This window comes from Lactuca serriola, chromosome 2 (assembly GCF_051521515.1).
Source record: "Lactuca serriola cultivar US96UC23 chromosome 2, Lser_US96UC23_V15, whole genome shotgun sequence".
NCBI classification, from domain to species: Eukaryota; Viridiplantae; Streptophyta; class Magnoliopsida; order Asterales; family Asteraceae; genus Lactuca; species Lactuca serriola.
In genome coordinates, this window is record NC_136409.1 from 183,735,512 (window position 1) to 183,755,247 (window position 19,736).

Below are 19,736 nucleotides of genomic sequence, written 5' to 3' on the forward strand. Positions count from 1 at the left end.
TTCTATAAAATCCCGTTAACCGGTTCTGGGTTTTCCGGGTCCGGGTCCATCCGGTCCGGGTTTGGACCCACTTTCATCCCTAGTTTCAGCAGTATGAGGTGAGTCTTCGCCCGATGCTCGTGAGTCGAAGGCACCAATGTCGGTCCACTAAGTTATGTATGTATCGGCAATACAAGAAAAAAATAATTGGAGAATTATGCTATTAAAAAAGTGGGTATATAATCAACAAAAAAAAGAAGAAAAAAGCTGAGATAAAAAAGCGGAGAGTCATAAGGGCTCCCAATCAAATTTAGTCAAAATTTTAGATTTTAAAAAACTCTATGTCTAAAACTAGATTGGTGTGAGATAAAAAAGCGGAGAGTCATAAGGGCTCCCAATCAAATTTAGTCAAAATTTTAGATTTTAAAAAACTCTATGTCTAAAACTAGATTGGTGTGTGCAGTAAGATTAAGATGGTGTGTAGAAAAAAAAATATCCATGTTTTTTTTGTATATATCATCCTCGCTCAGTCACGGATAGATAAATAATGGAAAAAGCCTTCTCTGTAGTATGCTCGTGACAAAATCCTAAACTCCTACTTTGAAGGTTGGCAGCTGCAAGATCCAAGTCAATGTCTTAAGTCGGGCCTTCAACGACAGCATGGAAGAAAGAAAATAGTTTTGTTCTAAAGTCGAGATTTTTATCATTAATATTTACTAGTCCGTGTCAAACTGTTAATCAAGATCGACTTTATTTGTATCTTAACAAAGATAGGGCTTAGGGCACCCACTTTTATGGGGCCCCACTTAATCAAATACCCAATACCTATTACCTCTATGTACATATTAAATCAATGAATCTGGATCGCTAGCCTTCACGCACGCCTCAAAAATTCCGTTTATTTTCTTCTACAAGCGACGGTTCTTCTTCTTCTCCATTATCGGACTCTGAATCTCTTATTAGCAATTATGATTCTAGGCTCCTTCTCCATTCTTGGCTAGTCGGCTTCTCCATAACAACATAATTGATATTCTGATAACTCCTCGCGATTTGTACTTTTGTAGGTAAACTCTATTGTTCAAAAATCAAAACAATCACAATCTGATCATCTGAACTCTAAATGAAAGATTCAAAGATCGATTATCAATCATCTACTCATCTGATTATCTATCATTGAAGGTAAATCCATCAGTCCATTTTTCAAAAATTTATGATCTTTCTCAAACTAAAGTTCACTGTTATACTTCAATGGTATTTTATAATTTTAGTTATATTTTATTACTTTGTGAATTGTGAATTGTTCAAAGCGCCCTAAATTTTTGGTTTACTTAGAGCCCTCAAACTTATTGAGCCGTGCCTGCTGTCATTTACATCCCCTTGATAGTTATAAATGAGTCATTTGATTACAATGATTTCGTGGCATGTCACATGTTATCTGATTAAAGTCATTTTTCCAAAAACATCTTATGCAATAACCGCCACCAAAATTCATCTTCCTTAACCAATATTCATCTTCTTATTTTAATTACAAGTGTAATCAACATTTGTTTATTGATTAAAAATTATGTTCTCATTTCTCCACCAATAGTAATTAAGAGACCAAACTCCATAGAACAACCAAAAATATTAAAACCAGAGAACAATATATTATCTTTAAAGCCGGAACGGAAGCGTGTGATATTTCAAAGAAGGTGGACAAAAAAACCTGGTTTCAAAGAAGGGTTCCTTTGATGTTAAAGTCAAGGCAGCTCGAAGCATTCTCTACAATGGTCTACAGCCCCATATTTCGTCTTTAAAAAACCCCAAAAAAAGGTAACAATCGAGGAAAATATATGGGATTTGAAATCTCACCGATGATTATTGTCCGCCTTCTTTGAAACAAAAAACCACCACCACGATAGTTGTTTGCCTTCGTTTCTTTTATCCATACAGACACACAAAAAAAAAAAAAAAAAAAAAAAAAAAAAAAAAAAACCACCACAACGAAGCTGAAATCGAATTTGGACCCAGAGATCTTGATGATGAGAAGGAATCTACTATCATGAAACTGAAATCAAAATTGGACGTTGAGATCTTGATGACCGGTAGGAATCCACCACCAACGCGAAACCAAAATCATCCCCATTTCTTGAAGAAAATGAAGAACTCATGTTGATTAGCTTCAATAACTTCATGATCGGTAAGATATAAACAAGAAATTCACGATTGGCGTGTAAACAAGAATTGGTTCGGTGGCTCTTCAAGATCGATTACAAGTTGTAAAACTGATTTGTAATCGATTGATATCAGTTAGAACACAGAGTTACAACATCATCATCTTCATATACGTGGATATTACGTGTCCGCCTCATATATGCCACATAAGCAGGAATAATCTAGAAAACTTAGACCATCCCAGCGCCATCTTTCAAACAATGCCACTTGTATAATATTAATATGCCACGTCCATACACTTATTGAAAGCCTTGCAAAAAAAAAAAAAAAAAAAAAAAAAAGTGGCCCACATTTATAAATTGTTAATTGCTTATTTATTTAATTATTCTTATGTGGCATGTGTTGCAAGCTCCTCACATTGCACCGATGTGGGTGCTCTTAGAAATCAATAATTGTTTAGGTTGAACCCGTATTTAACGATTAAATTCAACTTTAATGATTTATTACATAAAAAAAAACTTTAATGACTAATATATATATATATATATATATATATATATATATATATATATATATATTGTTTTTATCTCATCTATTTAATATACTCCTTTGTTTTAAGGTAATGCATTCATGTTTTAAATTTTGTTTAATAAAAAATATTTGATTGGTGATTTACAAATTTAGCCAAAAGAGTACAAAAACTATAATATATTAGAAAGAATATATATTAAGTACCATATATTGAAAGCAAAACAAAAAAACAGATAAAGTAAAACAAAAAAACAAAAACTATAATATATTAGAAAGAATGTATAATAAGTACGATATAGAAAGCAATACTCAAAACAGACAAAGTAACAAAAATAAATGAAAAAAACGCTAGAAGGAGGGGTCGAACCTCCGACCTTGTGGTTAACAGCCACACGCTCTAACCAACTGAGCTATTCCAGCTGCTTGTTTCTATTCTTCTTTACATATCTAAAAATAGTAAATTATATAAATAAATAAGTAATTATTATAATTTTTTTAGAGCAAAAAATTTAATCTACTCTATACTGCTCCTAACACCATCTATGTCCAGACAGACAGGAGTTATCCAACCCATATACCCTTTAAAGTCAAAATCTTGATTTTAAGATATTACCATTGTTTAGATGTTAAGATCTTAAAAGAGAAAAAACAATTATTCTAAAGCAAATTTTGTACTAGGATTAAAATAATCTCAACTAGTATGGTAAATTTTTGTGTTCATTGATATCACTTTTTTGATCTTTATTCTATAATTACACTTTTAGTCTTCTAAACCTAGGAAAATTTCATTTTTGCTAAACAAATTCTCATACATTCAACTCGAAATTAAGCTTCAAAACTTCCTTCATTAAACTTGAAATCAAGTATTGTAATCACAAGTTCATCCATTAATCTCAAATTAGTCAGAACATCATGATAATCGAGTTAATCACTTTGTGACCATCTACCTTTAAGTGCACATGGTCATAAGAAATTGTTTCCTTTTCTTCTTAAGTTGTACTCTTGCTAATTGCTGTGGTTTACATCTATAAATATTACAATTACAGTCTAAAAAGTTAAAATTTATTCCATCATCGATGTCTTAATCAACATCAAGTTAAAACATATACTGTATAAACAAGACCTTACTAGCAAATGTACAACAACTAAACTCAAACTCTAACCCTTTTTCACCATTGATACTTGGCCTTAACAAGAACCTCTTCATATCGACAAGCAGCATTTCCCCAACTCAAATCCTGCATCATCCCTCTCCTCTGAATCCCATTCCAACTCTCCTTATACTCCCTATAAGTCAACAAACAATTCCAAATCGCCTCAATCAACAACCCAGTCTCCGCCCGGTCAAACACCCACCCTAACCCGGTCTCCCTATACGGATCAAACGGTTGCACCGTGTCCTTCAACCCACCCACACCATGCACCACGGGCACCGTCCCATAACTCATCGCGTACAACTGATTCAACCCACACGGCTCGAACCGCGATGGCATTAATAAAACATCCGCACCCGCAGTTATCCTATGAGCCATCTTAACCGAAAACCCGACCCAACCCCTGACCCGGTCACGATACCGGGCCTCCATTTCCCTAAGCATGTTTTCAAGCTCGGGTCGACCCGTACCCAACATCACCACTTGTACATCTTGGTCAACCATCCATGGGATCGCGTCTACTATCAAGTCAACGCCCTTTTGGTTGTCTAGTCTACCGATGAATGCGATGACCGGGATGTCTGCCCGAACGGGCAGCCCGAGTTCGGATTGGAGTGCGGTTTTGCATTGTGGCTTGTGGGTGTGGAGTGTTGTTAAGGAGTAGTTGGTGTAGTTATCGGATGTTAGATGGATGTCGGATTCGGGATTCCATTCCTGTTTGTCGATTCCGTTGACGATTCCGGTTAGTTTCCAGTCGTTTTCGTTGATTATATTGTGGAGACCGCGACCTCCTTCGGTGGTTTTTAGCTCCCATGTGTATCCGTGACTTACTGTGATGATTTGGTATGCGGTTTTTAAACCTGCTGCAAAGATGTTGAAGTGTTCACCACCGATTGGATCATACATTTTGAAAAGATTTAAGTAATTCGGTGGTAGATCGGTGTAGGAGAAATCATCTACAGGCCCACGTCCCTGAAATTGATAAGAAACGTGTTTTGTTTCTCTTAGACATTTTATCGAACACCTTCAAGGCATTCAGAAAGAAAGAGAATATTCATTGTTGAATGAGTAGCATTTGAATCTGAATTGGGAATCAGGTGAAATGAAACTAATTACTTACCTGATGAGCGATGTTATGAATGACAAGAACGGATCTTGCGTATTGCATTAATCCATGTTCATGATAATATGCTTTGAGGTAAACCGGTAACAATGCAGTATGCCAATCGTTAGCAATGAATACCAAATTTCCATCGCCGTAGCAGAGCCCACCACATGGAACATGCCAGGGAACCTGTAAGTGACATGATTGTCAATATTACATGAATTTAATGAGTATATATTATGCATATTCATACCTCGATAGCTGCTTTGCAGAATAAAACCATGCGTCTAAGAATATCCTGCAACAAAAATGAGAATTGGAACACGTAATTGAGTGTCACATTTGAGAGAAATCTGTAAAATTATCTTGTATAACACTTACAGAACGATTTCCACTATATATATTACTCCCCAAGTTCCTGAACATGTGATTTTCAATGAAAACAAAATCCACACCATCTATGTACGTTTGAAAGTAATGCACCTCCATATCCTGAAAATATACATATTATCATTATTACCAATTTGCCGCAAACGTATGGAGTGAAATACTGAAATAAATGTTTACCTTACCTGTCCATTCACTGAATACCTCTTCCTGATTCCTGTATCTTGAAGATCAGCATAATTTCCATAGCGAGGTGCTACTACCTAAATGTTCATGAAAAAAGTGAACAGATGAACATAAATGGTGAATCTTATTATTGATTAAAGAAGAAAGAGAACTTACCATTACTCTATGCCCACGATAAGCCAGAGCCTTTGGTAAAGCTCCAGCAACGTCTCCAAGACCACCTATGAAGAACAGTTTTAAAAAATTGTTTATGAGATTAAGAAAAAAGGACATTCTTGAATCTTGATTTGGTATATTACCTGTTTTAGACCAAGGAGCACATTCTGCAGCGACTAATATGATATTCATTACATTTGGACCTGCTAAAGGAGGGGATTTTGAATTGTCACCCATGGGAGCATCTGGCATATCTTTTACATGGTGTGATGTTGATTCTTTGGTATTTTCGAATTTTTTGAATGTGGGTGAGATATCAGAAACAAAGGGTGGCAACTCTTTTGTATTTGTTGTAGCGTTCTCTGAATTTGTGTTTTGAAGCTTGTTATTGAAATCTTCATCTAGAAAGGATTTAATTTGGGATTTTGATGTATCTATTTCATAACTTTTGATTGTAGATGGATTTTGAAGTGTGTAGATGTCATCAGGAAGATTAGAATCCAGTTCCAGAAAGGATTTTTCCTCTTCGTCTTCAGATGAAATTTCTTCTTTCTCAGATTTTATTTTGGTAGTATTACTTATTGATGCAATTATTTCCCTTCTTTCAGCTATCTGCATTTACAAAAAAAAAAATAAAAAAAATAAGAGTTTTCAATGGATAAGAGATTAGCAGCAGTTTCCAATTTGGTTGTGAATGATTACTACTACACTAGTAAGAACACAAAAACAATTATCAAATTTGTATCAAAAGGATATACCTGTTGAAGAAGGTCTCTCTGCTTGGCCAAAAGCTTTTTCGATTTCTCAATTACAACTTGAAGCGCCTCGTCCGTATCACCGGTTGCATCTCCACCGGGACCATTTTCTCCGGTTGCTTTGACCCTCCATATTCTTCGACCACCGACAATTTTAGTATTATTACATAGAAATGCCGTATCAAGAAGTGGTTTTCTTGGTCGATAATATGAGAACAAAGGGATCTTCGGTCGACGATGATAATCTAAAAGACCAGCGCTATCAATCGCCGTGTGATCGGTCACAAATGCCAAAGAACTCATAGTTGTCATCAAGATGTTCGAGGAAATGCGTCAAAGACTTTTCTAAAGTAGAAGATGAAGAACACAAACAAAACTTCAGGGATGACGGAAAGTTGAAGAAGCAGTTAAACCAAATTGATTACTTGAATTCCACGAGGAAGAAGAAAGGGGCAGACCGTCTCCCATTCAAACGAGTCAAGTGATCCCGCTAAATGGCAATTCGAAAATCAAAGAACGAAGTTATGAGTTAAGAGTGTTTGTGAGGTTGAGGTTAGGTGTAAGAATATGGAACTGAAATCGAAAACCAGTGCTTCTTGATCTGATTAAATGTGTGGTGGCGAGCTTTCCGTTGGGCTGGGATTTGGGAAGATTGAAGAAGAAAAGGGGTCACTGGCCAGGGGTTCGCTTGGCTCCCTTTCCAATGGCTTTATGACTTTATGTGTTAATCATACCCCTCTAAAAGGTCTCTATCCTAGTTTGTTTGTCAAATGAATGCGCAAAGGATTATTAAAATTGTTGTTAATTAATTCGTTTTCATTTATTTAAAACAAAAATCATATTTTAATAAAAAAGGTATAAATAAATATAATTATATAGAACCTTATTTATATACCTAAAATAGAAAAATAAATATAGTTAAAAAATAAAATGAAAATATTCAAAATATTAGTATATAGTTGTGATTAAATTTGTATTTTATAAGTAAAATTCATTGAATATTAAATAGAAACAATTAATTAGTAAAAATTAAATATTATTAAATTATAACAAAAGGATAAAATAAAATATGATTAAAATAGAAGGGTTAGATCTACAGAATATGAAAGTATATTAACCATTAAAAAAAGTTTTGTAGTCCGATGCTAAATAAAAATAAGTCTGTAGTAACAAGGTTTAACATTGAAGATGCTTTTAGTAAAAATAAAAATCCTTGCATTTTAAATACGACTAATAGATCCTTTTTTATCCTTTTATAAAATTTATCACCCGGCCGAAACTTACGTGACAGGATAATAAACTATTGTTTTATCATCAACACCCAATTACATTCAAAACATCCACTGGAGGCCACGTGAGTTGAGACATAATTCAGCCACTCCACACGATGGGCAGTAAATGCGAAGGGTGTTGGTATAAACCTTTAAATCAGAAAGACCGAAGACACTCATTGATTTCGTTGTTACCAAAGTCGCCAAGCTGTTGCTCATTACAGGTCTCTGTTATTTCCACCTTATCTGATATTGCACTTATTTCATCCATTATCACGTGTTATATCTCATTAGATTATAACCAAACTTAATCAATAATAATACTCAAATCACATAAATACATGTTAATACTTTTTGTGTAACTGGAATGTATGCGGGTGTCAATACACTCAAAAGTGTGATCTAATACAAGTTATGCGGTGGAGAATACTCATTTGTGTTAAGCAAATGAGTACTTTCATTTTTGTGCGTTGCTTTCACTTTTGTAACTAAAATAATGTAAGGAAAGATCATGTTTACAATACAGAGGCTCAAATTTTACACAACCCTTGGCACACGCACAAATACAGCAGAAATAAATAACAGCATTATCATAAATCATAAATCTTCGAGCATGAGTGTGTTTATTATCAATTACACAGCCTCCACAACTTCTTACTCACGATATGGAGTAAGGTCAATATCGTACTTGTGCTTCCCTTTGGTAACCCTCTTTTATCAAACAAACAAAATAAAAAGTCAAAATAAAAACGAAATCTAAAACAATTCCAAATGCGGTTAAAACTTACAGCAATTGCAACAAGCTCTTCTAGAAGCTCCTCTAAATGTCGCAGAGGCTATTCACGAACCAAATCAAGAAACATTATTAAATCAATAAAACAAAACTATTTTTTAATGTCACAAAATTTACCCATTGTGTTGGACCATCAACCGGAGCATTAAGTGGGTCATCATGCACCTGATTTTACAAATATGCCCTTAGAAACCCGTAAACTACAGACCTCAAATGCTATTTAAAAACCGTATTCTTATTTCATACCTCCATAAAAAGCCCATCCACTCCCACAGCAACAGCTGTCCTTGCAACACAAGGTATTAGTTCCCGGAGACCTCCACTAGCAACACCACCACCTTCCAGCTTTTTCCCAGCAGGTTGTTGCAACGCATGTGTCACATCCGCTACCTGAAAGTATATAAAAATAACATTTTACTTCAGTACAAATATTATAACATCAAATTTATGTTGTATCAATGTTATTGTTATGTACTTACCACAGGACAATTAGCTTCTCGCAGCCATTCAAAGTTGCGTGGATCAACGATTAAATCATCTACAAAAGATTGTTAATTGTGAAGTCAAAAAAAATTTAAAACCAAAACAAAAAAAAAAAAATAATAAGATTGAGACTTACTGTAACCAAACATGGTTCCTCTCTCACAAACCATAACGTTTTGATTTCCAGCCAATCTGACTTTTTCTGCTGAGTTGGTCATCACCTGAAAAGTCAACTCATCAGAAACTTATCATTGACCAAATGGTCAATGAAGTTGACTAAGCATGACACAAACTTACAGAGGAAGCACAAAACTGGCCTTTCTTTATATTTACAATTTTGCCGGTCTTGGCAGCTGCAACTAGGAGATCAGTCTAAAAAAAAGATAAAATGTATTAGTTTATAGAAATGATTGAAACAATTGAGATGGATTAATATTTAATAATTAATAATACCTGTCGACATAAAAATGCTGGAATTTGAATTATATCTGCAACCCTGGCAACGGCTTCACACTGATAAAATTCAATAATCAATATAGCTATATAAAGTTATGTATCTTCTTTTTACATTCTTAAAGTATGTTCTGAATTCTGATTGGTTGATTACATGTGATTACCTGGCTAGATTCATGTACATCAGTCACTATGGGCAAGTCATATGTGACTTTGACCTTTTCAAGGATCTGTAATTTGAGGAGCAACACAAATGAACACAGTTTAACAAGATTTTGACCTTATCATATTAATATAATAATACGGTTTTTAAGTTGTGAAATTAGTGGAATGGAGTACATTACCTTTAATCCCTCAGCTAATCCAGGCCCACGAAAAGATTTTGATGAGGTTCTGTTAGCTTTGTCAAAGCTTGACTTAAAAACTAATGGCAATCCAAGTCTGGAAAAAAGAAAACATGATCTGTATTATATCTGTCAAACTCAAACGTAAATGCTTATATACAGATTACAGATAAAAGATTAAAGAACATACTTTGAAGTGATAGCCTTGATTTGTTTGGCCATATGTAAAATATGTTCTTCAGATTCAATCACATTGGGACCAGCTAACACAAAGAATGGTTGTGCTCCCTGTAATGGTTATAGCAACGAGTCATTAAGCCTAATGCTTGCTAAGAAACTTACGTCAAACACAGAGCAATGAACAAGGTGAGATAAATCCATTAAAGGCCATTATAAAAGACATTTACTATTAGTCCAAATGATTGTTCTTTCCTTCCCACTACTAAAGTGATTTGCATTTACTGATTTGGGTATCGAGGCTTCCCAGTTAGATCTCGTCTATGTTGCAGACCAGATTGAAGAACAATGTACAATAAATAGTTAAATACCACTCTCAATAATTAGGGGTAAACGCTGAATACAGTCAATTCAAATTGTCATCTCGAATTGTGCAACAAAAGGAATCAATTTATCATAAGTGACGGGTGACTCGTGCTCGCACAAAAAACTTCTACATGATACCTAGTAATTGTGAGTGAGAAAACGGAGGATATTGCATAATTTTGCATATTGCAACACACCAAGTGTATTATATTCGTGGAAAAGAAGAGGCGAATGCATACCTTAAGCTGATTGTATAACGCAGTTGATGAATCCATATCTTACTTGTGAACAACTAAATCTGTAGATTAAAAAGGAGACATCCTAAATTCTCTCGAATAGAAAATTGAAAGGAATAATGAAGTTAAATCTGGAGATATGAACAAGACCCGACGGCAATGCAGTTAGATCATAGATATTACCTTTACACCTTTCTGGATTGGAAGAACAGAGATTGCTCCGATGATCTCTGACTGGTCACTGGTGAAACTACGGAATACTGAGTACTACTTACTGTCGGCCGATTCGGGTCGAGTTGGATCTGATGTGTGTCCGCGGATCCATTAAGATAAAAAGAAATGTTTTAAAAATGATTATACTTTCCTTCCCATTACTAAAGTACTTTGGAACACGAGCTCGTAATGGGTTATGCATTTTAATGTTATATCTCTTAGATTTATAGATGTTGTTTTAAAAAAAAAAATAGATTTGTCATCCAGAAAGGGCTAGCGGCGCAAAATGATATGTGTTGGTTCGTATCTAATGTCATATGTGTTGAGCTTCGCTGACCACTTAGTCATTCTACTTGTCATTTTTGGTTTTCTCATGACATTTTTAATAGGATAGTTAGTTCTGATGTGTATAGTATGAGTTTCAAAACAATGTCTTAGTTTGGTAGAAGTTGTAACAAGTGCCAATATTTTTTTTTTAAGGTGAGAGTACCTAGTTTCGGGATTCAAAAGATTTTTAATTAAATAATAAATAGGATGTTGATCTTTATCAAGATCCTTGGTTGGGATTGCACTAGCGACATTGGATGAAACTGAAAGATATAGGAGGAGTGGTTCCCCATCTAGTGGTTTCACCAACAGGGGTGTTGAACTTAAATATTTTTTGAGTTATTGGAAGGCGTCTTCATGTCCTTCGGTCCATTCAAACTTTTTTTCTTCAAGATATTATAGAAAAGGGTTGCACCTCTCTGAAGATCTTGAGATGAATCTATTCAAATTGCTACTCTTCATGTCAATCTTTGGATATCCTTAATTGAAGTTGGATATTTTAGATTGACTATGGCTTTGATCTGCTCCAGACTTGCTGATATTCATCTCTTAGTGACCATGTAACCTAGGAACTTGCATGCCTTCATTCCAAAGTGGCACTTGGATGGGTTTAGCTTCATGTTGTATTCATCCAATATGTTGAAAGCTTCTTCAAGATCCCTAAGGTGATCTTCATTTTTTTGGATTTGACCACCATATCATCAATGTATACTTTCATGGTGTCCCCCATTTTATCTTTGAACATACGATTTACTAATCTTTGATATGTTGCACCTGTATTTTTTAAACCAAAGGGCATATCGATATAACAATATATACATGTAGGGGTTATGAAAGCAATATCTTCTTGATCAGATGGTTCCATTTGTATTTGGCGTAACTTGGTTGAGGCGTCCATGAATTTCATTAATTCATGGCCTATTGTGGCATCTACCATAGAGTTGATGTGTGGCAAAGGGAAATGATCCTTAGGGTAAGCCTTATTAAGATCTGTATAGTCCACACACACCCTCCATTTGCCATTCTTCTTTCGTACTACCACCACGTTGGCTAACCACCTTGGGAATTTGACTTCTTTAATCATTCATGTCTTAAGATTTTTTTCAACTTCCTCTTGTATGATTTGATTCATTTAAGGTATGAACTTCCTTCTCTTTTAATGTATAGGTCTGAAAGAAGAATCTATATGTGACAACTGTCAATTTCCGGTCAAGTCAAAGTCAACTAAAGTCAACAAGTCAAACCGGTTGACTCAATTAACCCTTGTGTACTAGGGCTTATATTAGGTAATTACTATACGACTCGTTATTCTAATGAGAAATCATCAATTGAAAAGTTCATATATCTAGATTTCCTTAACCTAAAATTATGGTAAGTAATAAACCAAACCGATAAAACAATGTTGCATACTCATCGGGAGTGTGTAAGGTCCTTAAACATGGCTTAACGGGGCTTACAAACCTTGCGTTGCGAAGCCACGGACTCAAAAAGGTCACAAAAGAAGCCTCTCCCAATCTCTTTCACTCTATCTCTCTATTTAAAATCTCTCCCAAATTGTAACATCCCAAAATTCAAGGCCAAAAATTTTGTTTTAATTAAGTTATTACATAAAACCATCAGTATAAAAACATTCATAATAGTATCTCATGTCAAACTAAAGTGTCAATATTCAAAACATATTATCATAAAACCATATCAAAGTGTAATCCCAAAGATCTCATGTGCGGAAAACATAGTGTTATGCGCTGCGATCAAGCCGGCTCCCTTCCTTTAAACACGAAGTACCTGAAACCAAAACTGAAAACCGTAAGCACGAAGCTTAGTGAGTTCCCCCATCATACCACATACCATACAATCATATAATGAACAGCTAGGAGATACGGGTCTCGCCCACACTCATGGAGGTACGGGCCGCGCCCACACTCCGCTAGCCGGGAGATACGGGCCTCGCCCACACTCCACTATCTCTGAGATACGGGCCTTGCCCACACTCAGCTACTATCACAAATATCATAACACAAACATACTATCAGACATACCTGGGGTGTCCGAACTACCCTTCGGTCCTAACAACCGAACTTGGGGACTATTCCCCTCCTACTACCACTATCACATATAACATATCATGCCAACATATAAACATATCATCACATGCTGTCAGACATATCTGGGGTGTCTGACCTACCCTTCAGTCCTAACAACCGAACTCTACTACTATCACATATAACATATCATGCCAGCATATAACATATCAGGTAGTAGCAAACCTAGATGATATCACAAAGACAATCATCTAACATACAACTCCTGCTGGTGGGCCAGCATTGTGGCCATAGACTCACCACTACTGGAAGGTAACTCACCTCACACTGCTGAAGTCCCGTAGACACAATCCCACACTGCTGAAGTCCCGCAGACTCAACCCCAGCTGCTGGATGACAGATTCCCGATATGTCAATATCAAAACATCACCCAATTAATAATTGGGTCCCACTACATAACCATAAACACTTACTTTGGATAATTACATTACCCCAAGCTTGACTTATTCAAGCCCAAGGCCCAACCCGTAGGCCCAAAGTCAACTAGGAAATCAAAGCCCAACACATGGCCCAATTTTCCAAATTGGGCCTAGGCCTATACATGGTCTCATTCTGAGGCCCAACATCATATAATCATTAAGGCCCAAACTATGGCCCATCTATGGCCCAATTTTCCAAATTGGGCCCAAGCCCCTTACATGGGCCTTACCCTAGGCCCATTAAATTATTCTAGTCTAATTGCTTGACTTTGGATGGCCCATTAATAACCCGATCATCAAGGCCCAAAGGAAGGCCCAACAATAAACCCAAGTGAAATTAGGGTTTCCCATAAAATGATGATTAGGGTTAAGTTTCATACTTAACCCATTAAGGACTTAATCCATTAAGTCCATTCTAGCTTAGATTAATCTTTGCCAAAGTTTATTATTTAATATCTCAAGTTATTAAATATTTCTCGTGTGCTTCCCGATTAATTCTCAAAAATTAGAGTTTAATTGCCATTAGTGTTTTCTAACCCAAAGACTAACCCATTTATTAACTTGTTGGGCTTCTAGATCAATTAGGGCTTTATTGGGCCTACTAGGCCACTAGAATGTCATTAAGCCCCTTAGGGTTTTATTAGGGTCCATTAAGGTTTATTAAGCCCATTAAGTCTTATTAGGCCCATTAGGGCTTCCTTGGGCCCATTAGGGTTTCAAACCCTCCAAACGAATCAACACAATCGAGACAAGGCACACCGCCACCTGACACGGCGGCCGGTGGTGGTTTTCAAGTTCTTTTATTATTCCAAGCTGTGATTTACATTTACAATGCTAAATATCAAAATAAACACACACTAAACAATTAAACACACACACACACAGCCACCTTGTGGTGGCCGGTGGCGGCAGATGGAGGTTGGATACCGGCAGGCGGTGCTTTGCGATGACAGCCACCACCTCACGGTGGTGGCGGCGGTTTCTTTCGATCATCAGCCCAACACATGATAGCACAAATGCGGACAAGATGCGGTGGACGACGGTTATGAACGGCGGCAATAGCTGCACTTCCAGTCCGTGTCGACGGCGGCAGCAGCGAATTGAAGGAGGCGGAACAACAACGCTACAATGGCTTATAGCAACTGAAACAGCGACACACAACACGGTAGCCCTTTGGAATGGCAACAGATGTCCGGAGTAGAAGAAACGAGCCCTCCGACGGCAGCAATAGCAATGTAACAGTGGGGGGGGGGGGTTTAAGCGGACGGCGACGTCTTCGTCTTCTTCACAGGGCGGTACAACGACGGAGGCGGTAGCTTTCAGGCCCAACAACGCAGACGGGTTGATAGCGTCGATTAGGAAACAACCTGCTTGCCGGACTCGTTGATCGGAACGACGAAGAAGGGTGGCGGCTGGAGAGCTTCCGACGATGGCGGCTGTAACTATGGGTTAGGTTTAGGGTTAGACGGGTGTTGATGTCTATATACCCCCGTCCCATAAACTTTTCTCCATAATAACATCTTTGGTCCGTCCTTTCTCTTTTTCTTTCAAAATTAATTTAACCCCTGATTCCACAAATCTTTACATTATAAATCCAGAATTTACATTTTCCCCCTTGCTTCCATAATTCATTCCATATTGAGTCCTAATTATTACCATGCAGCCCATGTCTTCAATATTACTTACAAAACTAATCTGTAACTTACACTTTTAACTCGTGACTAATAAAATTGTATCATTTCGTCTCCAAAAACCAACTCTCCACTAAAATTATGGATTTGAGGGCTACTAATCATTTATTTATTTATTTATTTATTTAATAAATAAACGGGGATTTACAACTCTCCCCCACTTAAATTAGATTTCGTCCTCGAAATCATTCCTTACCAATCCTTACATACCAAGCCACTCTAGTAACATGGTCACCATCCTGGGTACACCCTAGCCTTCCCAGGGTAGCCATGACCAATCCTTGTAAAGCCCTACAATCCGTAGATGAACGAATTTCTCGCAACAAGGTAACATTTACTCGATCTGAATCTGCTGTCTCGAGATGCTCTGAATCCCTGGCAGACCACTCATACTGAATCAATATCGTTGGACCCGGTCCACTTTATCTCTCAACCGGCTACTCAATTTCCGGTAACTCGAGGTTCCCATTATAAAACAGGATCATAGACCTAATTATCTCAGCATATCACTTGTACCTGGCCAAGGCCCAGATACTCCTGTTGTGAGTGACTTGTCACTCCCCAATAAACCAGCTATTTCGTGAGTACTTGCAACCCCAAACACCAATACTAACACTGCCCAGACGCTGAAACTACCCGAACACTGAACCGTCTAAAGCAGTATGCTGCCATATGGCTGCTTCCCACAAGCTACCGAGACCTCCTGGGTATCAATTCGCTCGCCAATCATCTGAAATATTGGGTTCCGGCCCAGCTGTGGAGCTAAAGGACTCCTTACTTAGTCGATTTCAGAACGAAATCCTTCTCTGGAACTAGTTGTCACTAGTTATCATGCCACTGTGGCTCTAACAGCCTCCTGATCCAACCGATCGGGTCCATGCGTCGAATCCTGACGTCACCCAATCCAAAACTAAAAGTGATTGCTACCTAACCAATGGTAGTCTTTCATCACAAACGACCTTAAGCAGTCCATTGCTTCCCTGATCTCATATCTGTAGTGACGTCCCTACCATCTCATTACTGGATTAACCATATCTAATCCATTTGGGTAAGTCCGAAATCCAATTCGTGGATTTCCATATCCTCACTGTCGCACTTGAACTGGTGGGTGCTATTGTTCCTTTCGCGTTCTAACAACACGCTCATGCCATCTACCACCCTAGTGAATGCTACGGCTACACCCGCAGACTTACAACACTTTAACACTATCTGATCGCTAGTGAATGCTACGGCTACCCCTATAGTCTTACAACACTTCCCATGATAACCGACTGCTAGTGAATGCTACGGCTACCCCCGTAGTCTTACAACACTTTCCATACTAACTGACCACTAGTGAATGCTACGGCTACCCCCGTAGTCTTACAACACTTTTCAAACTATCTTACTGCTAGTGAATGATACGGCTACCCCCGTATTCTTACAACACCTTCCATACTGGGTCGAACACGCACTCGATCTAACACACAACTAAACTTGAGTCCTAACCGGAACTCAAATCTAGTTCCCGAACCTGTTATCACATGACCCCATTATATCAGTACCGTACCCATGCCCGTGATCAAAGCTTCATGGCAAACCATGAAATCATCTACACCCTCTGGCAAGGTGAGAATCAGTGCCTCGCACCACCGATGTCTGAGAGTCTCGAAGGCTGCCTGCTGCTCAGGCCCCCCAACGAAAGGCCATCGACTTCTTGGTCATTCGGGTCAAAGGAACCACAATCTCGGAGAAGTCCCTTGTAAATTTCCGGTAGTAACCTGCTAGACCCAGGGAATTCCGAATCTCAGATGGAGACCTCGAAATCTCCCACCGCATCACGACCTCTATCTTGGCCGAAACAACTAGAACACCCTTCTGGTTGACAAGGTGGCCAAGAGATTGCACCTTGCGCAACCAGAACTCACAATTGGAGAACTTTATAAGAAGTCTCTCCCCCACTTAGATTCGACTAAGTCTTCACTGTACGCGAGAATTGAAGGATTCCCAATCCTTCTCGCCTTCTAGTATCCTACTGATGACAACATGTGCTTACCAATACTAGCGATTAATCACCGGTTAATCCTTAAGATCGCCCATCCTTGGAAATCTCGATGAGTACTCTTGAAATCTGATCTAGTCTGACACCTCAATCCCTCTAACGTGCTGTCCGTTGAAGACCTTAATCTTCACTCTAGCTGACGAATCCTCAATCCCACTCCCAATCTTGCAGTACGACTAAACTCTAACCGAACACAGCCCATGCGAAAATACAATTCTCTTGAACATGCTATGACCAACCTCTTTTGCATCTAACACCTGCAACTAACATTATCCTTTTCATGTCACCAGCTCTGTCCTAGCAACGGTAGTGCCTTGAACTCCAAAGTTCATCCATAGACAATTGTCGACCATACCTGAACATGGATAGAACCTCTGAACACTGACTTCATTGGAGAACAATCACTCCAACCCCGATCGAGTATCCTTAAAGTAATACTCCCGCATAGATCCTGACAAAGATCCGAAATGATAACGGTGCGCGTGAACCCACTCCGCAAGATACGTCCCTCTGTAGGTTCATCAAGGACCTTCCGGCATGCAAGATGGCATATACGGTCCTTGATAACCGAACACTAGCAGAAAACTGACTCGAGATCCGACTTATCCAAACTCACTTGCAATCCCAAAGCGATACGTATTCCCAATATCCATCTAATAAGATGACATACCCGCAACATCTGGAGGAATACTGATCCCCTTCTACTAACATGACCAATCCTGCTACCCTGTAGCAGCCTGAACCCTTGGAGTGACAAACTCCCTCATGTACTTTCTCGTATGCGCTGCACTGACTCAGGCCCTCCTGGCCTTTCACCCGATGATCAGAAGTCATAGGTCTCTTCTCGGGACCCTCTACTATGCGCACCTGGTACGAACCTCTCTTCCCAAAGTGCTCCAAATCGATCCCGCATCTGCAATTCTTGGAAATCATATCATTCAGGGTCTGACACCCTGTCACGCTCACTGGCTCGCTTTGCCAACGGCTAAGCTGCAACAACTGGAACATCCTCTGTCCCCAAACTGGGTCACAAACTATTCCCTGAAGCTTCTTAGATTCTCCAAGACTCTCACTGATTCGAGTATGGATCCTGTGCTTTCAGTAGTACGGGCCCAATACTACCTTCCACACCTATCCATACTTTCCTCAGCAATCCTCCCGGATCCTCCAAGTCACTTCCTCAACTAGTACACCCAAGTCTAACTGAGCCTCACTACTAACTCACTGAAATATATCCTAGGCTTCCTAGGTTCCCGAACTCACCCAGTCCTCAGCTGCCGAAAGATTCCCAGTAATGTCAACTAGCTACCTCATGAATATAGCCACATGCAACAAAGATCAGATAATCCTTCAAGTAACAGACTCATCCCTATAACGGTTGGACTCAGACAAGAGTTGTGCAATAGGGTCAAATCTATCCTCTTAAATTATCCAGCTTGTGCCACATGTGACTTAACATATTCACTTAATAGTTAGCTCACATTACTAAAAGTCCCACAAAGCACAAAGCAAGCAGCATTCAGACAGTGGAAACTTTAACCATCATATTCCAATCAAATCATTCTATCCTCTAATCAGGAATCTGCACATGCAATTCAAAGGCTCATACAATCAGGCATAACCTGAACATGCTATCCAATCACTGACTGATCTGTACTAGCATGCAAGTCTACAAGCACATACAATAGGCATATAAGGCATCCTCTTAGATCCTTAGCCCTGATCTATCATGCAGTTCTCATAATCATATCATAACATGTATGGGTATCTCGGGGAAAACTTACTTGAGCTCGGCTGATTGCACGCATCACACACTTTGTTCTTCTCAAAGTTCTTTTCTCTTTTCAGATTTTTTTCAAACTCCTTTTATAAAATGGTTTTACTTTTGAAAACTTTCATACCAAGCCCTTAGTTTGAGTTCAGACACACCCGAGAATATGTCTGAATCCCTCAAACCAAGGCTCTGATACCAACTTGTAACATCCCAAAATTCAAGGCCAAAAATTTCGTTTTAATTAAGTTGTTACATAAAACCATCAGTATAAAAACATTCATAATAGTATCTTGTGTCAAACTAAAGTGTTAATATTCAAAACATATTATCATAAAACCATATCAGAGTGTAATCCCAAAGATCTCATGAGCGGAAAACATAGTGTGATGCGCTGCGATCAAGCCGGCTCCGTTCCTTTAAACACGAAGTACCTGAAACCAAAACTGAAAACCGTAAGCACGAAGCTTAGTGAGTTCCCCCATCATACCACATACCATACAATCATATAATGAACAGCTAGGAGATACGGGTCTCGCCCACACTCATGGAGGTACGGGCCGCGCCCACACTCCGCTACCTGGGGGATATGGGCCTCGCCTACACTCCACTATCTCTGAGATACGGGCCTTGCCCACACTC

At 38.3% G+C, this 19,736-nt stretch overlaps 2 protein-coding genes, 1 long non-coding RNA gene and 1 other non-coding gene across 4 annotated transcripts; all 4 read right to left on the minus strand.

Annotated features, from left to right (window-relative positions):
* Positions 1-711: 711 nt before the first annotated feature.
* Positions 712-2,282, minus strand: LOC145090637 (uncharacterized). Its single transcript, XR_013701686.1, has 2 exons — positions 1,685-2,282; positions 712-1,050 (listed from the first exon to the last, which is right to left on the minus strand). It is a non-coding gene; the product is annotated as an uncharacterized LOC145090637 (long non-coding RNA).
* A 728-nt stretch (positions 2,283-3,010) lies between these two features.
* Positions 3,011-3,084, minus strand: TRNAN-GUU (transfer RNA asparagine (anticodon GUU)). The gene has a single exon. It is a non-coding gene; the product is annotated as a tRNA-Asn (tRNA).
* Positions 3,085-3,704: 620 nt separating this feature from the next.
* SS2 (starch synthase 2) lies at positions 3,705-7,121 on the minus strand. The gene is made up of 8 exons (XM_079025702.1): positions 6,411-7,121; positions 5,796-6,264; positions 5,653-5,717; positions 5,496-5,573; positions 5,305-5,415; positions 5,177-5,221; positions 4,939-5,112; positions 3,705-4,790 (listed from the first exon to the last, which is right to left on the minus strand). The coding sequence occupies exons 1-8, from the start codon at positions 6,717-6,719 to the stop codon at positions 3,834-3,836; spliced, it is 2,208 nt and encodes a 735-aa protein (XP_078881828.1). The 5' UTR covers positions 6,720-7,121; the 3' UTR covers positions 3,705-3,833.
* A 969-nt stretch (positions 7,122-8,090) lies between these two features.
* Positions 8,091-10,852, minus strand: LOC145087678 (2-dehydro-3-deoxyphosphooctonate aldolase 1). The gene is made up of 13 exons (XM_079025703.1): positions 10,714-10,852; positions 10,534-10,592; positions 9,942-10,039; positions 9,752-9,848; positions 9,572-9,637; positions 9,408-9,467; positions 9,252-9,326; positions 9,091-9,175; positions 8,951-9,009; positions 8,718-8,861; positions 8,589-8,636; positions 8,467-8,514; positions 8,091-8,389 (listed from the first exon to the last, which is right to left on the minus strand). The coding sequence occupies exons 2-13, from the start codon at positions 10,567-10,569 to the stop codon at positions 8,333-8,335; spliced, it is 873 nt and encodes a 290-aa protein (XP_078881829.1). The 5' UTR covers positions 10,570-10,592; positions 10,714-10,852; the 3' UTR covers positions 8,091-8,332.
* Between the last annotated feature and the right edge of the window lie 8,884 nt (positions 10,853-19,736).